At 43.4% G+C, this 18749-nt stretch overlaps 1 protein-coding gene across 3 annotated transcripts; it reads left to right on the top strand.

The window, feature by feature from the left end:
* The first annotated feature begins 499 nt into the window (after positions 1 to 499).
* On the top strand, positions 500 to 18718 carry LOC113132620 (sodium channel protein type 4 subunit alpha B-like). Of its 3 annotated transcripts, none has more exons than XM_026310881.1 (32): positions 500 to 591; positions 1558 to 1965; positions 5154 to 5322; positions 5572 to 5709; positions 5863 to 5981; positions 6250 to 6309; positions 6882 to 7010; positions 7282 to 7367; positions 7474 to 7692; positions 7884 to 7950; positions 8036 to 8177; positions 8290 to 8487; positions 8819 to 8924; positions 9082 to 9320; positions 9586 to 9657; positions 9868 to 9951; positions 10091 to 10447; positions 11041 to 11233; positions 11405 to 11565; positions 11812 to 11884; positions 12053 to 12207; positions 12556 to 12729; positions 12882 to 13004; positions 13100 to 13384; positions 13534 to 13587; positions 13832 to 13969; positions 14393 to 14497; positions 14783 to 15053; positions 15724 to 16336; positions 16563 to 16707; positions 16793 to 16870; positions 17192 to 18718. In XM_026310881.1, exons 2-32 carry the CDS (start codon positions 1862 to 1864, stop codon positions 17312 to 17314), a joined length of 4980 nt encoding a protein of 1659 aa, XP_026166666.1. In that variant the 5' UTR covers positions 500 to 591; positions 1558 to 1861; the 3' UTR covers positions 17315 to 18718. The 3 variants fall into 3 exon arrangements, with proteins under 3 accessions (XP_026166666.1, XP_026166669.1, XP_026166668.1); XM_026310884.1 differs by having other exon boundaries at positions 11833 to 11884; XM_026310883.1 differs by having other exon boundaries at positions 516 to 591; positions 1330 to 1965.
* Positions 18719 to 18749: the final 31 nt, after the last annotated feature.

Consider the following 18749-nt stretch of genomic DNA (forward strand, 5'->3'; position numbering starts at 1 on the left):
TCATGACGGAGAGAAACGTAGGATCCGTCGCGAATGGTTAATAATTTCTGTATTAACTGTTCTGCTGATTATTTTATACATCTGTGATGTGCTGTCTGCTCACACTCAGCATCCATCCATCCATCCATGCCCAGACTTCCTTTTCCCTGGTCAGTTCCTCCAGCTCATCTAAGGGGACACCGAGGCATTCACAGGCCAGCTGAGAGACCCTCCAGCGTGTCCTGGGGCTTCCCCGGTGGGACATGCCCGGAACACCTCCAGCATCCAGGAGGCATCGAGCCACCTCAGTTGCTCCTCTGGATGCAGATCGGTGCAGACTTAGTGTGTTATTGAGAAATACCGTTACTGTGGGGTTTACCCAACATCATCCTTCATTTCGCTCCGACCATGAAAGCACCTGAACACAACACACTTGTAGACTTCACCAATGGGATCTATCATCATCCCGACAGCACGTGAAGGCAGCATTAGCTCTGACTCAGTCATCTCCCTCCCTAGCAGGGCTAGTCAGATAGCTATGACAGGAAACCCAGAAGGTCCCTGGACACCCAAACAGTTGCAGAAACCTCTCACTGAAACAGGACACCTTGCGTAAGTCATTGTTTTTCCTGTTTTAAATACAAACATTTGTGTGTCTGCAGATTTTTAGTCTTTGTGGTCATTTTGAATCTTGTGGTTGGTTTGTGGTCTGACTGTGCCCAGCTGCTGTTTTCAGTGAACCCATGGATGACAAATGTCTCTGGATCACTGCCATACTGAAACTTAAAAACAGCAGGGTTCCCAATGAAGTTCTGCAGCCTCTGTTTCTTCTGGTTTCTCAGTGGGTTTAATGGAGATAGGACTCTGAGAACAGGGACCAGTCCTGACTCCTGTAGCTCCATCACACGGGGCTCCCTGGGGAGACTTTTGTCTTTGTCCTGCTGAAGGTGTGTCACAGAGCAGATCCTGTCATCTCACCAGCCTTGAAATAAAACAGGAGGTATTTTGTGAGGACCAGATGACCCACCCTGACCCCACCCATACCGCAAAATAGATTTGCCCACCGTACCTGCCTGCCACCGGGAATTTAAACGGGGTCCTGAATATATGCAGCTTCAAGACAAATTTTAATTTGGCACAATACTTGATAAATGAGGCCCCTGGTATCGGTTAGGTTTAGAGCAACGGGCTCAAGAATGTGTTATGTTACTGAGTCTCCTATTTAAGTACAATCAAATGTGTGTGTGTGTGTCTGTGTGTGTGTGTGAAATCAGGAATAACATTTGTCAAACAGTGAAATTCTTTGTGTCTTTTCTTATCCCCATGCAAATGTATGTGTGTGTGTCTCAGTGCTCGATAAACGATGTTTCCAGGGGTCTCTGGAAATCGGCACATAATGTTCTCAGAAGTGGACAAAAGGAAGTCTGTGTGTGTGTGTGCGCGTGTGTGTGCGTGTGTGTGTGTGTGTGTGTGATAAACGATGTTTTCGAGGGTCTCTGGAAATCAGCACATAACGTTCTCATGATGTTATGTGGACAACAGGAAATCAGTGTGTATGTCTGTGTGTGTCTGTGGAAGTGTGAGTGTGGAATGCTGGCAGTGAAATCCTGAAGTGTAAAGAGACCAGAGACGTGTGGAGCTGCAGTCGGAGCAACACTTCATCCATCCAGGCAGCAACGGCCATGAGACGCTGAAGCTTGTGATGACCCCACCCTGCTGATATACACAACTCTGGAGGCTGATCAGGAAACAGTGAAGTGAGACAAGACTCAGACAACCGAAGACTCACCGAGGCACAGACAGGCACAGACAGACAGACACACAGACACAGGCGAGGGGGTGGTGACGCAGGTGGGAACAGGTGGACGAGTGAGCTGCAGCCATGACGAGCAGAAAAATGTCATTTTTTGAGTTTTGGAGAAGCCAGAAGGAGCGAGGAGAGGTTCTGAAGAGAGCCGGTCAGCTGAGACTTCATCCTTCACAACTGTAAGTCGAGAAAGTAACTAACTAGTTTTCTCAAGATGTGGACTTAAGTCCCATACTGAGGTATTTGTACTTTACTTGAGTATTTCCATGTTGTGCTACTTCATCCTTGGACTTCACTACATGTCAGAGCAAAACCTTGTACTTTTTCCTGCAAATTCCCAAGATACCCAGCAGTATATAAAATACTTCAACTTAGAAGTATATAAGGTAGTTAACGTCAGCTACCCAGCGGTATATAAAATACTTCAACTTAGAAGTATATAAGGTAGTTAACATCAGCTACCCAGCGGTATATAAAATACTTCAAATTAGAAGTATATAAGGTAGTTAACGTCAGCTACCCAGCAGTATATAAAATACTTCAACTTAGAAGTATATAAGGTAGTTAACATCAGCTACCCAGCGGTATATAAAATACTTCAAATTAGAAGTATATAAGGTAGTTAACATCAGCTACCCAGCGGTACATAAAGTACTTCAAATTAGAAGTATATAAGGTAGTTAACGTCAGCTACCCAGCGGTATATAAAGTACTTCAAATCAGAAGTATATAAGGTAGTTAACGTCAGCTACCCAGCGGTATATAAAGTACTTCAAATTAGAAGTATATAAGGTAGTTAACGTCAGCTACCCAGCGGTATATAAAGTACTTCAAATTAGAAGTATATAAGGTAGTTAACGTCAGCTACCCAGCGGTATATAAAGTACTTCAAATCAGAAGTATATAAGGTAGTTAACGTCAGCTACCCAGCGGTATATAAAGTACTTCAAATTAGAAGTATATAAGGTAGTTAACGTCAGCTCCAACATTAAAGTGATCAACACAATAATCATCAATAATTAGAATCCAATAATATCAGATCCATTCATGTGAAATGGGCCATTCTGCACAATGAGTACTTTTACTTTGGATACTTCAAGTACATTTGGATGATGGTACTTTTGGACTTTTACTGCAGTAACATTTGGAATGCAGGACCTTTACTTGGAGCAGAGGATTTTTCTTCTGTGGTATTTCTACTGTTATTGCAGTAAAGGGTCTGAGGACCTCTTGCACAGCTGGATACAGTAAATCCAGTCCAGCTGTGATCGGTTACATCACTTCACTGTCCACAGGGTTGGTGAAAATGATTTTCGGGAAATGCTGAACAGAAAACATGAATCAATGAATCAGTGTGTGTTTCCATCCACTCCTCACCCTCTCTGCTGGTGAAGAGTGTGGACACCTCAGCTGAGGGACACAACACGACCACAGAGGAAACAGCAGTCCACACACTGACCCTGCAGGGTCAACATAAGGACCAGGGTAGTCATCAGGAAACCTCCCATATGAAGAGACAGACACCACAGTCCGACTCCAAATGTTGTCCATGGACGTCACATCATTATTGCTCAGAGCTCAGATTTATAACAAACATGGATCCTTCTCATCAACACATTCCTGTGTAACTACATGAACATGTAAAGGACCTATAGTATCACTAGAGCCTCCCCGGTGGGATCCTATGGGACTATAGATCATAGAGGTTCTATGGGGGCTCTATGGTCTATGGTCCCACAGGAAAGGGAAACATCTGGAACAGATTTGGGGCTTTACATCTGTGGCCTCATCATCATTGCTTAGAACTATATGGTTCTGCTGTCAGAGGACAAACTAACTTAAAGTCAAACTCATCCATGTTGAATAAAATAAAAAGTCTCAAAAGCTCAGACTATAAAACCATCTGAGAGTATTCTCTCTTTAAAATGTCCTTTGTATTTGTTGTTTTTAAATCAATCAGGGGAGAAAAGCTCTCCAAGAGAAACATCTTGTGTTTATATAATAAACTCAGTGTTACCACATGGATCTATAAAAAAGAGAGTGAGAACTTCAGAGGCGTTTGGGGCCGAAATTTCATCAAAACATGACGTAAATCCTGCTGAATCTGAATCTCCCACACATTCATTTATATCTCGATATTGGTTTTGACATTTCTTGGATTAGAACATCCAAAAGTAACACAAACATCTGGTGTTTACAACTATTTGAACAGAACACAATGGCCACGCTGCCCCAGACAATATGGCGGCGGGTGAGACACAACACAGAAGCTCCGAGGCAGCATTAAAGTGTAGACATGTAAACATAGAAGTGTAGAGATGTAAACATAGAAGTGTAGAGATGTAAACATAGAAGTGTAGACATGTAAACATAGAAGTGTAGAGATGTAAACATAGAAGTGTAGACATGTAAACATAGAAGTGTAGACATGTAAACATAGAAGTGTAGAGATGTAAACATAGAAGTGTAGACATGTAAACATAGAAGTGTAGAGATGTAAACATAGAAGTGTAGAGATGTAAACATAGAAGTGTAGAGATGTAAACATAGAAGTGTAGACATGTAAACATAGAAGTGTAGAGATGTAAACATAGAAGTGTAGACATGTAAACATAGAAGTGTAGAGATGTAAACATAGAAGTGTAGACATGTAAACATAGAAGTGTAGAGATGTAAACATAGAAGTGTAGACACGTAAACACTGAAGTGTAGAGATGTAAACATAGAAGTGTAGACATGTAAACAGAAGTGTAGAGATGTAAACATAGAAGTGTAGAGATGTAAACATAGAAGTGTAGACATGTAAACATAGAAGTGTAGAGATGTAAACATAGAAGTGTAGACATGTAAACAGAAGTGTAGAGATGTAAACATAGAAGTGTAGACATGTAAACATAGAAGTGTAGAGATGTAAACATAGAAGTGTAGAGATGTAAACATAGAAGTGTAGACATGTAAACATAGAAGTGTAGAGATGTAAACATAGAAGTGTAGACATGTAAACAGAAGTGTAGAGATGTAAACATAGAAGTGTAGACATGTAAACATAGAAGTGTAGACACGTAAACATAGAAGTGTAGACACGTAAACATAGAAGTGTAGACACGTAAACATAGAAGTGTAGAGATGTAAACATAGAAGTGTAGACATGTAAACATAGAAGTGTAGACATGTAAACATAGAAGTGTAGACATGTAAACATAGAAGTGTAGACATGTAAACATAGAAGTGTAGACATGTAAACATAGAAGTCTATATGTCCGAGCACCTTTTAAGATAAACCTGAGGGAAATTCATGAATTTTTGTTCTAGTTCATTAGTGGTTTGTATAGTTACTGGTCTAGTATCACTGAACCTCTCCCTTCAGGAAGCAGTTGCTGGGTGACAGCAGCATCCGGGCGGAGCTGCAAAATGCCAGGACGGTGTCTCTGCTTCCCCCTGTTGGCACGGAGGTCTTCAGACGCTTCACACCGGCCTCGCTGCAGGAGAGCCAACGTCGACAAGAAGCTGAGACGGAGCAGCTGAGGAACACAGAGGTACAAAACATACTGATCACCTTTCAGCTGTCAATAACAAGAATTCACACTGATGAGAACAATGTTGGCTCAGACTGTTTCAACACCCTGAACTAAGCCTGTGATCCCGCTTGTTGTGACTATTTAACCCATTAACGTGTACAGATAATACGTATAGTATTTTAAATGTACCCTTTTTAATTCAAGAGAGACATCTTCAACATGTACCTCTGATTCTCCTCTCTGATTGGCTATATGTCTGATGAACAGGTAGCAGAGAAAGACCTGCCCAAACCTGCAATTCACCTGGAGGCTGGGAAACCCCTCCCATTCATCTACGGGGACCCGCCCCCCCAGCTTCTCAACACCCCATTGGAGGAGCTGGATCCCTTCTACCAATCACAAAAGGTCTCTCTTCGTAATAAAACAGTTGTGAAAAATGTCATTGGTTCAAAATCAGGTTTCTAGGACGTTCTCAGTAAGTTCTAGACAGGTGATAGAACAGTCAGGCTGGAACTGATGTCCAGCAGTCCTGGTGACCTGTGACCTGTCTGTCTGCAGACGTTCATCGTGCTCAGTAAAGGAAACATCATCCACCGGTTTAACGCTGGGTCGGCCTGTTACCTGCTGAGTCCATTCAGTGCAGTGAGGACCTTCACCATCAAGATCCTCAATCACTTATATCCTTCATGACTGGAGCTGTGCTCAATCTATGGAGGAAACGAGTACAGAGTACACCTCGTACTAAATGATACTGCATGTTTATAGTAGTATCAGAGTATCTGAGAACAGATAGGTTTCATATCTCTATGTGGTGTTTTTGTGGGGGGTTTTTATGTCTGTGGTCTAGTTTGCTTTGAATCACCTCTGCAGCGTGAACACAAGACCAGACTGTAGACTGCTAAAGTCAGTCCTCACCTGAGGGTTTTTGTTCCTTAAAACCAAAACTCTGTTCCGTTTGTTCATCTTGCTGACTCTTCTGATCAACTGCATATTCATGAGCCATCAGTGAGTTCACACACACACACACACACACACAGAGCAACACTCAGACCCCACAACAGGACTAGAAACAGCAAGAAACATGAGAAGTGGTGAAAACCAGCTGTGGTGACAGAATAAAACTGGAATTTAAAGTTAAAGCTAAAAGTTCCGGACTCAGGAACAAAGAAAAGTCTGTCCTCAGTGTCACATGGTCACAAAGCTGCCGTCTCAGAGGAACAGACAGAGTCTGAGTCCTGCCCTCGGGACATGAAACAGTCAATACTTTGTCTTAATCTCAGTAGAAAATAATATTCAGACTGATTGGTTCTGTCAGCATCCCCTAGAGGCTGCAGAGTTTATTACAGCCACAATCTGGTGTTTGTTTGTTTTTTACCGATCTGGTTTTACCTGGGCTGGAAAGCATCAGCTCTCTCTCAGTTCAATCTGATATTTAAACATTCAGCTCCACCTGTTAAATAGCAGAATAAATATATATATAATATCATTAATATAAATGTGAAAACACTTCTCTCTAACAGGCTGTTTTAGGATGTTGGTATCATGTTCCATTGTTTGTGTTTTCTGTGTTTGAACAGTTACGTGTTCCTCGCCATCTACACGTTTGAAGTCTTCACAAAGGTTGTGTCCAGAGGCTTCTGCATCGGACGCTTCACCTTCCTCAGAGATCCCTGGAACTGGCTGGACGTCCTGGTCATCAGCACGACGTAAATATCAGTGACACACCTGAGATACACCTATTCATTGTCTTCAGGACAGTTGACACACACATTAGTCAGCACCTACTTGTAATCAGGTCATGACATCAGAATTGGTTGGTGCATTTTACATCTGATGGGAACAGCAGGAACCTCAGGCCTGGGATGTGGACTCAGCCTTTGTGGGTCACACAAGTCTCTGGTTGTTTTCTGTGTCTTTGTGGTTGTTTGAATAACTTTCCAGCTACAAATTTCAACTGACAGTTCTGATGTGTTTCAGATTTCTGACAGTATTTGAAGGTTTTGGGAAAGTTTCCGTACTGCGAGTAGCTTCTGTGCTCCTGAAACTCATTTCAGTCTACCCAGGTCAGTGTGTGTGTGTCTGATGCTGCGGGTCGGTTGGTAGTAGCTTGTGTGGACGTTACCATTAGTCAAAGGGTCTGTTCTTTTTCAACTCCACCCCTTCTCTCAGGTATGAGGATGACTGCCGGAGCTCTGGTCCGATCAGTGAAGAGATTTGTTAACGTCACCATCCTGATGGCGTTCAGCCTCAGCATCTTGTCTCTGATTGGTCTGCAGCTCTTCATGGGGACGATGAGACATAAATGTGTCCAGATGCCTCTCTGGTCGCCTAGCAACCTGACCAACAACATCTCTCAAGATGATTTCCACACGTACATCAACAGCCCTGGTATGATGATGGTGATGATGGTGATGATGATGCAATATGACAGAAATAATAATTGCATTGATGTATCACTCGTTTTGTGATCTAATGTTGATGTTTGTGTCTTTTTGGTCATAAAGATGGTGATAAACAACTGTCTTAATCTGTCTGTGTCTGTGTCTGTGTCTGTGTCTGTGTCTGTGTCTGTCTGACAGAGAACTACTACTACTTCGACCCAGATCACCCTGATCCTCTGCTTTGTGGAAACAGCTCTAATGCTGGGTATGTTCACACATGAGACATTCACTGATTATAATAATAAAACTGATGAAGGTGGTGATGATGATGATGCTGGTGATGTGTTCAGGGGCTGTCCGGAGGGTTTCTCCTGTCTAAGGTGTGGCAAAAACCCAAACTATGGATTCACTAACTTCGACTCGTTTGGTTGGTCCCTGCTGTCCCTGATCAGACTGATGGGCAAGGACTACTGGGAAAACCTGCTCCAGCTGGTCAGTAACAGACTGGTGCCAGTGCACACACTGACTGGTCCCTTGATGATCCAACTGGTTCTATGATGCTCCCTGTCTCTGACCTGGTGCTGACCTGTCCATTTCCCTGCAGGTGTTGCGGGCAGCAGACAAAATCTCTGTGTTCTTCTTCGTGCTCGTCTTGTCCAGCTGTTTCTGCCTGATCAGTCTCTTTGTGGCGGTGGTTGCCAAGTCGTGTGTGGAACAGGACGAGGCCGCCATCGCTGAGGCCAAACGAAAAGAAGAAGAGTTTATTCGGATCCAGGAGGTGATGAAGAGGAGGGAGAAGGCGGTGAGAGGCTTTCACTTTTTATCTTTCTCTCTCGTTTTAACATCAATGACATTATTGTAGTTGTAGTTGTATTTCTGTGTTTTAGGGTGTGTGATACTTTTTTAATGTTTCAAGTTCAGTGTAAACAAACTTCATCACACTTTAGTGTCAGTGTCACACTCAAAAGTGTTCCCTGTGAACAACAGCAGGTAGGAACAAAAGTTAGTGTGAGTCAGTGGAGCGTGAATAAATAACCTAAATGTTTTACATAATTAAATGGTGTAAATGTACATGAAAGGAGTAGCAAACCTGTGAAACTGTCCAAAACAAAATAAATGTGTTTTTACGTCAGACTTCCTGCAGGGAGGAGCTGTCAGAAAAACAAGACTCCGTATCAGAGAAGAAGAATTCAGACGCAGAAACAAAAATCCAAGAGCAGGAACAGGCTGCCATGGAAGGTACACGCACATATTTGTCCTTCAGACCCTGAGGTTGTGTCTGATTGATGGAAACGGTTCAACATCCACAGTGATCTGGTGACATCTATGGAAAAATGACTCAGGTGTTCTTCAATATTAAATTATCACCAGATGAATGATGGTCTGTGTGTTTCAGAGCCTGAGGAGGACCAGAGGTCGTGTTGTTCATGTTGGTACACCTTTGCCAACCTCTTCCTGAAGTGGAACTGCTGTGGCTGTTGGCGCTGGTTCAAACAGCGGATCTACGCTTTTGTCATGAACCCATTTTTTGATCTTGGGATCGTCCTCTGCATTGTTCTCAACATCATCTTCGTGGCCATGATTCATTACCCAATGACGATGGATTTTGAGTACCTGCTGAGCATTGCACAGCTGGTCAGTGTTACAGTAAAATTTATAGCTCTCATTTACAGATGAGTAGAGTCAACTGGGTATAACAGTGTCTCGTATTTTATTTGTTCTTTGTAGTTTCCATGTCTGTGTATTATTGAAGGTGTTGTAGTTGTTTAGATGTGTAGATTTAAAGCCATTTTCTGTCTTTCTGTTGTTTTGTAGTAATTATTGCTTACTAAGCTTAGCCATTATCTGTGCAGTATCCTACCATGACCTCTGACCCTTGACCTCTAACCTCTCCCCCCAGGTCTTTACATCCATCTTCACACTTGAGATGATCCTCAAAATTATTGCCCTGGACCCTTACGGCTACTTCAAGGTTGAACTTCCTGTTTGTTACCAGAGGCCTGTGCACAGGATCCAAGCCAAACGTTTACATGTGCACAGATTATAGAATTAGGATTATTTATGAAACTTTCTGCATGCTCACCTCCACAGACCACTTCTTAGTAACGGTGGTAGTGTTGCAAACATGACAACAGCTGTTGCCATGGTAACGTGTCTGATTGTTCTGTTGTCGTGGTTGCAGGTGGGATGGAACATCTTTGAGTTTTTCCTTGTCGTCCTCACCGTCCTGGAGCTGTTTCAGCATTTTATGGAGGGATTTGGACTGGTCAGTGTGACACCATCATAACACGCAGTCACTGAATACAGTTAACATGACCGCCTGTCCCCTTACCTGTCTCTTTTCTAACTTGTTTACTTCTTCCTGACCACCTGCCCCCTCACCTGTGGACCTGCCTCCTATCCAGATGCGAGTGTTCAGGTTGGGCCGGTGGTGGCCGACCTTCAACCTGTTTCTGAGGATTACAGGAAGCGCTTGGAAGGCTCTGAGGAACCTGACTCTCATTCTGTTTATCATGGTCTTCCTCTTCTCTGTGGTCGGCATGCAGTTGTTTTTTGAGGACTATGGGCGCAACGTCCATCACATCACCATGGACGGCCAGCTTCCTCGCTGGCACATGCACGACTTCTTCCACACATTCATCCTTGTCATCAGGATCCTCTGTGGAGAGTGGATTGAGACCTTATGGGATTGCATGGAGGTCTCGGGTCAGACCACATGTCTGATCTTCTATTTTATGGTCCTGATTGTTGGAAACCTGCTGGTGAGTCACTACTTTAATGCAGACCCTGTCTGAAATTAGCCTGTTTAATCCTCCAGAGTCCAGCAGGTCAAAGTTGTAGGTGCAAACAGAGCAGCAAACCCTGGTCTGGGTCCATGTGCAAACTGGTTGGGCCAGTCTGGTTCAACGAAGGCCGGTCTTTTTCTCCCCCAAATCCTCATTCCCCTAATAACTGACCAGTGGAAATATGCACCTGTGGTGCAGCTCCAGAGTGTTGGCTACAGTTTCTTGGTCCTTCTGTGTCCTCCATGCTTTATGCACAGATGATCACTCACAGGTGGACTACACAAGTCGAACACAGAGGCTTTACATCCCGAATCACCAAACCACACGTTACACACTGATTAGTATGTTGGATGATCTGGAGGATAAACTGACAACACCTTTTTTGTTCAGACTGGGCCTGTAGTTCAGAAGGTGTCACTTCTGTGCAGTGGACCATGCACCATGCAGTAGGCATGCAGGACCATGCCTACGATGTAGATGTGTGGTCCTCTGCATATCTTCTGCTGATTCCAATGCAACTTTGTCGGAAAACACTTCAGGTCCTGAACTTGCTCCTGGTCTCATTTCAGGTCCTGAGTCTGTTCCTGGGCTTGTTGCTGAGCTCAATCTGTGGTGATAATCTGGAGGCTCCAAAAGAAAAAAACAATGTTCAGATTGCCATAAACCAGATCTGCAGGGCCGTGACCGGGACCAGGATCTGGATCCTGAAGCATATCTGCCCTTTTCAGGGAAAGAAGAACCAAATAATCAGAAACCAAAAAGGTAAGTCTCATTTTTACAGGAACTGAACAGTTTGTTTCCAGTAGCTTCTAGAGCTACTGCTAATAAGGCCTGTATCCTGAAGTCTTTGCGTGAGCTCAACCATAAACCTCATACTTCACGACTGAACATATTTTGTGTGATCTGCGTGACTTTTGTGAATTTGATCATCAGCTGTCGACAGTAAGACTGACAAGAAGAAGGACTGCATTACTCTGACTATTTTGGCCTCAGAGGTCAAGCCTGTCGACGTCGACTCCACGAGGGTCCCCACCGCAGAGGCCGAGGAGGTTGACCTTAAAATGCCTGAAAATGAAGAAGAGAAGAAGCAGCAAGTACATGAGAATAAAAACTATTGTTCATTTTTTTAGTATTTCACCTAAAACCGACACTGAGACTACAGTCCTATTGTTCTTTTAACATTTCATTCTGCTCTCATTGAGCACAATAATCAACAATAACAGGATGTAGTATATATTTTCGTAGTGTAAACACCGAGAAGTGAACAGGACAACAACGATAATTATACTTGATTTAGTGGATTGTTTCTAAATGTTTTTGTTCACTGTGACTTTGTGCAGAAACTTTCTGATGTTCAACAGGATGACGACAAAAATCATGAAGGAAACACACCTGAGGACTGCTGCTGTGACAGTACGAACACTGACACGATCCACCACACAGCCCCTTGCCCTAACCCCACCCCTAAACCCTAAAATGTCTATAGAAATACTAAACCCATATAAAAATGTCCTAGAGGTCCGGATGTTTGAATATTTTTTTTATCAGCTTTGACCCAACATATTGTGATATGTGTTTCAGGTTGTTACTGCTGCTGCCCGGTCCTGGATATAGACACATCCCAGGGCACAGGGCGGGTCTGGTCTAACTTCAGGAGAGCCTGTTTATCCATTGTACGACACAAATGCTTTGAGGCCTTCGTCATCTTCATCATCCTGCTGAGCAGTGCAGTGCTGGTAAACAAAGACAGTGCCTCCATTATTCCCCATTACATTACGTCATTATACCGTGAAACTGGGTTAGCCTAGGACCAGTGTCTTGTTTTGACTTAGTCTTAGGGTCCCTGTGATAGAACTCCTGGGTTAGTGTGAGTGTGAATCTGTTTTATTATCACATCATTGTTTGCTGATGAGATTTTAGCTTCACAGGTAATTGAAACAAGTGAAATGAAGCAATGAGAAACAAAAGAGCAGCACTTTGAATAAAAGGTAAAACAACAGGGTGTAGCTTTAAACGTGGAAGTAACAAAACACCTGGGTAAAACACTCGTCCAGGTGCTAGCGTGAGTGTGTGTATGTGAACAGGTGTTCGAGGACATCCACCTGCAGCAGCGTCCAGTCCTGCAGAGGGTTTTGGACATAGCAGACTTGGTGTTCACCGTCCTGTTCCTGCTGGAGATGGTCCTCAAGTGGATCGCCTTGGGGTTCAAGAAATACTTCACCTGTGCCTGGTGCTGGCTCGACTTCGTCATCTTGGCTGTGAGAATGTGATCAATAAAGTTGATTGTTGCCAATAAATTGATCAGTGTAACAGGAAGCAGTTTGCATGTAGCATCAGAGAACTTCCCTGTGATTGTGTCAATCACTCACCTGCAGTATGATGTCATCACCAGGTATGTTGTGTCTTCCAGGTGTCTCTGATGTCTCTGACAGCTGAATCTCTGGGATACTATGAACTGGGGGCAGGCCTGTCTCTGAGGATTGTGAGAGCTCTGAGGCCCCTGAGGATCCTGTCTCGTTTCCAGGGCCTGAGAGTGAGACAGACACATTAACCACAGACAGATGCAGTAGATTCTTCAAACGAAGGTGGTGGCAGTGACCATGCGTACCTGTACCTGTCTGTCTGCAGGTGGTGTTGAGGGCCCTGGCAGTGACCCTCCGGTCCATGTGGAGCGTGCTGCTGGTGATTTTTGTCGTCTGGTTGTTTTTCTGCATTGTCGGAGTGGATATGTTTGCAGGAAAGTATCAATACTGTTATAATGAGACGACAAAGGAACATTTCTCACATGAAGAGGTGAACAACTTCAGCGAATGTCTGTCTCTGATGTTCGACAACTCCAGCGACGTCAGCTGGAGGAACCATAAGATAAACTACGACAACGTGGCTATTGGTTACCTGGCGCTGCTGCAAGTGGTCAGTCTGAACCTCAAAGAGTAAAACAGAAAATGAATCACTGGCTGAGTAAAACTTTAAATTTCTTTCCACAGAAACAACATCTGGTTAGAAAAGAAAATTAAATTAAATTTAATTTTTTTATGAAGTGCTGTGTTGTTCCCTTCTAGGCAACACTTAAAGGCTGGCTGGACATCATGTACGCAGCTGTGGACTCCACAATGGTCAGTGCATGTACTACATGATACAGGTTATTGAAGAGCTACTGATCAGGACAGTGGTACTGGTACTAATACTAGTGCTGATATTTATGGCACTGGTAGTTTTTCTAACTGTACTGGTACTAATACTGATACTGATACAGGTACTAACAATAGTACTGGTGCTAACACTTGATACTAATACTAGTACTAATAATATTTGAACCATTGATGGTACTGACAGTGATACTGGTATGTGTCTGTGTAGGTGGAGTCTCAGCCAGTCTATGAGGACAACCTGTACATATACCAGTACTTCATCCTTTTCATCTTCATTGGCTGCTTCTTCACCTCCAACCTCTTCATCAGAGTCTTCATCGACACTATGGACATGCAGAGACACAAGATATGTATCTACACAGACAGACAGACTGAGAGACAGAGACAGACTGAAAGACAGATTGAGGGACAGACAGATTGAGGGACAAACTGAGAGACAGACTGAGGGACTGACTGAGGGACAGACTGACTGAAAACGAACGGAGAGACTCACAGACTGAGGAACAGACCGACTGAGGAATAGACAGACTGAGGGACAGACCGAGACAGACTGAGACAGACTGAGAGACAGATTGAGGGACAGACTGAGACAGACTGAAAGACAGATTGAGGGACAGACTGAGAGACAGAGTGACTGAAAACAAACAGACAGACTGAGGGACAGACTGAGACAGACTGAGGGACAGGATAAATTAAATGATCTGTGCTCAGTGTGGAATATTCAGATGTTTCTCGGTCAGTTAACTTTGGTCTTTATTCTCATTTTTACTTTGGAGGGAAACATGTTTTCATGACAGAGGAGCAGCAGAGATGTTCCAGGGCCATGAAGAAACGGTTGACCAAGACACCTATGAAACCTCTCCCACGACCTCAGGTCGGTTCACTGACTTCCTGTCCGGCTGTGAAGTTCAGGTGGATGGTGGTTATCTGCCTGGACGTGGTGATTGTGTTGGTGGAGACAGAAGTACAAAGTCACTACTACAGATTATAGTACACACCCGCTGTTCCAAAAGTCAAACTTTGATTTGAGATGAAAGTGACAGAATCTGGGATCGGGTTTAAGCTGCCTTTAATAAATAAGTGACTGCATTGGATCCAGTTATTTGTTCTTTACAGCCTTTACTCTGATCTCTTGTTTATCCTCCTCCTGTGTCTCCAGGGTAAGTGCCGGGCTTGGCTCTTTGACCTGGTGACCAGACCATCTTTTGAGGTCTTCATGGTGGCCGTGATCTGCCTGAACATGGTGATTCTGATGCTGGAGACAGACCAGCAGAGCACAGAGAAAGAAATCATCCTGTACTGGTGCCGCTTTTCCTTCTTTATCATCTTCTTCATCGAGTTTCTTCTGAAGATTATCGCACTTAGACACCACTACTTCACTGTCGGCTGGAACATCCTCGACTTCGTGGTCCTTTTTGTGTGCACTGTAGGTGAGTCAGTGAATTTTCAGTGTGTGACTGTGAAATCTCAGTATCTACATCTCAACTTTTCTCACAGTCCAAGACCACACGAGAGAAGTACAGTCCAGGTGAGTTGATGAGGTCTCACTCTGACTGTTTTATCAGGATAATGTAGGAGCTGAGCGGAGACAAGTCTCCCAACCAACTCAGTCAGACTCAAAGCTGTTACCATTTTCTTCCTAGGTGGTTATTATGTCACCCTATTAAAACTTGTTTTATTTTTCAGAACATAAACATTTAGTTTTACAGCATGTGGTCAGACCGAACTGTCATGTCAGCAGCTGACAGCAACCATCTGTGGTCCTCCTGGGGAGAACATCCAGTTTAATCTACATCTGGTTCTAATGCTGGAGGGTTTTCTTTGACAGATAACCTGGTCTCAGACATAAACTGTAATATCTGCTGTCTGTCTGAGGGTAGAGGTAGATACATGTTTTTATGGGACAGGTAGAACAACAGAGCTGCGTCTGTGACTCTGTCGGGACCAGCTGACCTGCTGTGTCTTGACGTCACTGTGTTTATGCTCCAGAGTTAAACTTGATAAGTTTGGACTTTGTGAATCCAAGCCTCCATATCAATAAAGGTCTGATATCTTTGTATGATCGCTCTCCCGCTCTCTCTCTCGCTTTCTTTCTTTCAGAAATCTTCTTTGCTGACATCATGTTTAAGTATTTGATAGCGGTGACTCTCTTCCCTATGCTCCGATTGGCTCGTATCTTTCGAATCCTCCATCTCTGTCACTGTGGCCGGGAGATCCAGAAGCTGCTGTTGGCCTTTGGAATGTCACTTCCTGCAGTCTTCAACGTTTGCCTGCTCCTCTTCCTCCTCATGTTCACCTACTCCATCTTCGGCATGATTGCCTTCGCCCACGTGAAGAAGCACGCCATGATCGACGACATGCTTAACTTTGAGACGTTTGTGAACAGCATGATCTGCATGTTTGTGATAACCACCACAGCTGGATGGGATGGTTTCCTTCAAGCCTTCCTACAAACGCCTCCAGACTGTGACCGAGAGATCGAGATCCCGGGAACGACCATCAGAGGGAACTGTGGTGACTCAGTGGTGGCCATAAGCTTCTTCACCTCCTACATCCTCTTGTCTGTCCTGCTGATGATCCCCTTGTACATCTCCGTCATCCTGGAGGTCTTAAATGTTGACGACCCTGAGCAGCCGAGTGACGATGACCTGCAGATGTTTTACAAGACCTGGACGAAGTTTGACCCTGACGACTCGCAGGTCATCCTGTACAGGTGAGTCCAGATGTCATTAAAAGAACAGGATTATTCTGGGTGTCTTCTTCTTTCTTGTTTCATCTGACTGATTGAGTCTATGAACCTCTAAGTGTGGCAGACTTTGAAAACCCTTATCCTGAAATAGAGCAGACTAATCTAATGAACTCTTATGGACTCTAATGGAGTCTAATAAGGACTTTGATGGTCTCTAGTGGACTCTAACGAACTTTCGTGTGTTCCACAGTCAGCTGTCAGAGTTCTGTGACAGTCTGCAGGATCCTCTTAAGATTCCCAAACCTAACACCATAAATCTCGTGAACATGGACCTGCCTCTGCTTCCTGGAGATAAGATCCGCTGTTCGGATGTCCTGCTCGCAGTTACCACACAGGTAACATCACCTGGGCACCTGCTTTTATTATTTTTATTTTTATCGGTACTTTGAGTTTTATTTATGTTTTAATATGTGTGTGCAGGTGTTTGGTGATTCCGGAGAGAAGGACGCTCTTAAAGCCAGATTGGAGGAAAAGTTCACGACCAAGAACTCGTCCAAGGTTTTACACTACTCTGTTTTATTCTGATCTATTTGATTTGATTCTATTCTGTTCCACAGATTTTCCCTATTTAAACTCAGCCCCAGTAATTAGACTTAGACGCCTTCATACCCACTGAAATAGTGTCTGCAATGATAGTTTTTTACATTGGTCTCTGCTCTCACAGCCTGACAGTGTTCTGCAGTGGAAATTATTAGAAACCAAAGTCATGACCTTCTGTGAGAACACCAACATGTTACATGCTCAGTAAACAAAACAAACAGCTCTCTACAACTGTCCTACATCCAGCCTGAGGTAACAGGTGATGGCTGTCACCCGCAGGTGTTGTGTGAACCAATCAGCAGCACCCTGCGGAGGAAACAGGAAGAGGTGGCAGCGGCAGTGATCCAGAGAGCTTACAGGAAGCACCTGCAGGAGCCTCCAGGTGGTGCCTCAGGTGTTTAACACTCCTCCCACCTGCATCGCGGCAGCTTACCTGTGCAAAGTGGATGAACGCTTCAGTTTCTGTTTCTTCGTGTGTTTTTAACAAAACTCGATTAGTGGAGGCTCAGTAAGATAATACACGAGATATTAAACTTCATTGAACTATTAATCCAGGTTAATGTCAATACTGACAGTTTGTGACATGTGTTCTAATATTGTCAGTGATCTGTGAGTGACCAACAGTATCTAACATAAGTTTTTTTTGATGGGCATTTAAAATAACCGACCAGAGTTCGTCAGTTATATTGTTTACCGAGTCAGAGAATCCCAGTATTAATGCGGTTCATCCTGAGGGGAACCTGAGATCAGTTTTGTCAGAGCTAGTGCAGGTTGGACCACAACCCATCAGACATTAGCATCCACAGACACATGACGTCAGTGTGGCTGAGAACTGCTCAAACTGGTCCAGAGGCAAAAATGGTTTCAGACTTTTCTTTCAACTGTCAGATGAGACATTAACGTGTTTGTGTGTTATCGATACAGATTCACATTATAATTGACATAAACATACGTCAGACTAATAAAAACTAGCACGCATATTAAAAGTGCTCATAACCAGCTGTTATTCAGTTTAACAAGTATTTCAAATATTCTTCTCTCAAAGTATTACTACATACAATACACAGTTGAAAACCTGTACTTGTGTACTTGACAACTTTAACCTTAAAGTGTAATTTGATTCATGTAACCACCACAGTCAGATAACTTTAACCTGTTGGGTATATCTACTAACCAGCCACAGGCCAGTTAGTTACTAACCAGTCAACTGTGACTATAGAAACTGTTTGTGTCTGTTTCCTCTTTAAAAAGACAGACAGTCCACGGGGTGTTGGGTCAGTTTCACTGTGGATTCATTGGGATGTAGACGTGACATTTATGTGCCTTGACTGAAAACATTCCAGAATAACATTTTAGGAATTTATACAAGCAGCAACTAAGATTTTCCAGGTTTTCCTACGGTGCCTGTTGCAGTAGGAGCTGTACAAAGGTCCGTGCACGACGACACACGACAACAGAGTGAATGTGAACCCAGGCTGTTGCTCAGCCTTTGCCTCAGATATCACTGAATATTCCACATTAATGGCAGATTGGGTCAGATGTTTACCTTTAGTCTATTTTAACCTGCCAGACAGAAATCATCAGGTTATTATAATGTTTACTGATGTGAAGATGTTTGTGACCACATGAGGCCTTTTTCCCTCCTTTAGATATTTACCTGAGTAGCAGATAAACCTCCAACAAAAACCTCCTGTGATCTAATGTGAAGTTTTTTAAATTGACAACTGACTTTTGTATTTTGGGTTTTGCTGTGTTGTGCTATGATGTTTCTCTTGATGTGTGTAATCAAACTAACAATAAATTCAATAAGCATGTTATCTGGGTTTTATTTTATCCT

This window comes from Mastacembelus armatus, chromosome 6 (genome assembly GCF_900324485.2).
Source record: "Mastacembelus armatus chromosome 6, fMasArm1.2, whole genome shotgun sequence".
Classification (NCBI taxonomy): Eukaryota; Metazoa; Chordata; class Actinopteri; order Synbranchiformes; family Mastacembelidae; genus Mastacembelus; species Mastacembelus armatus.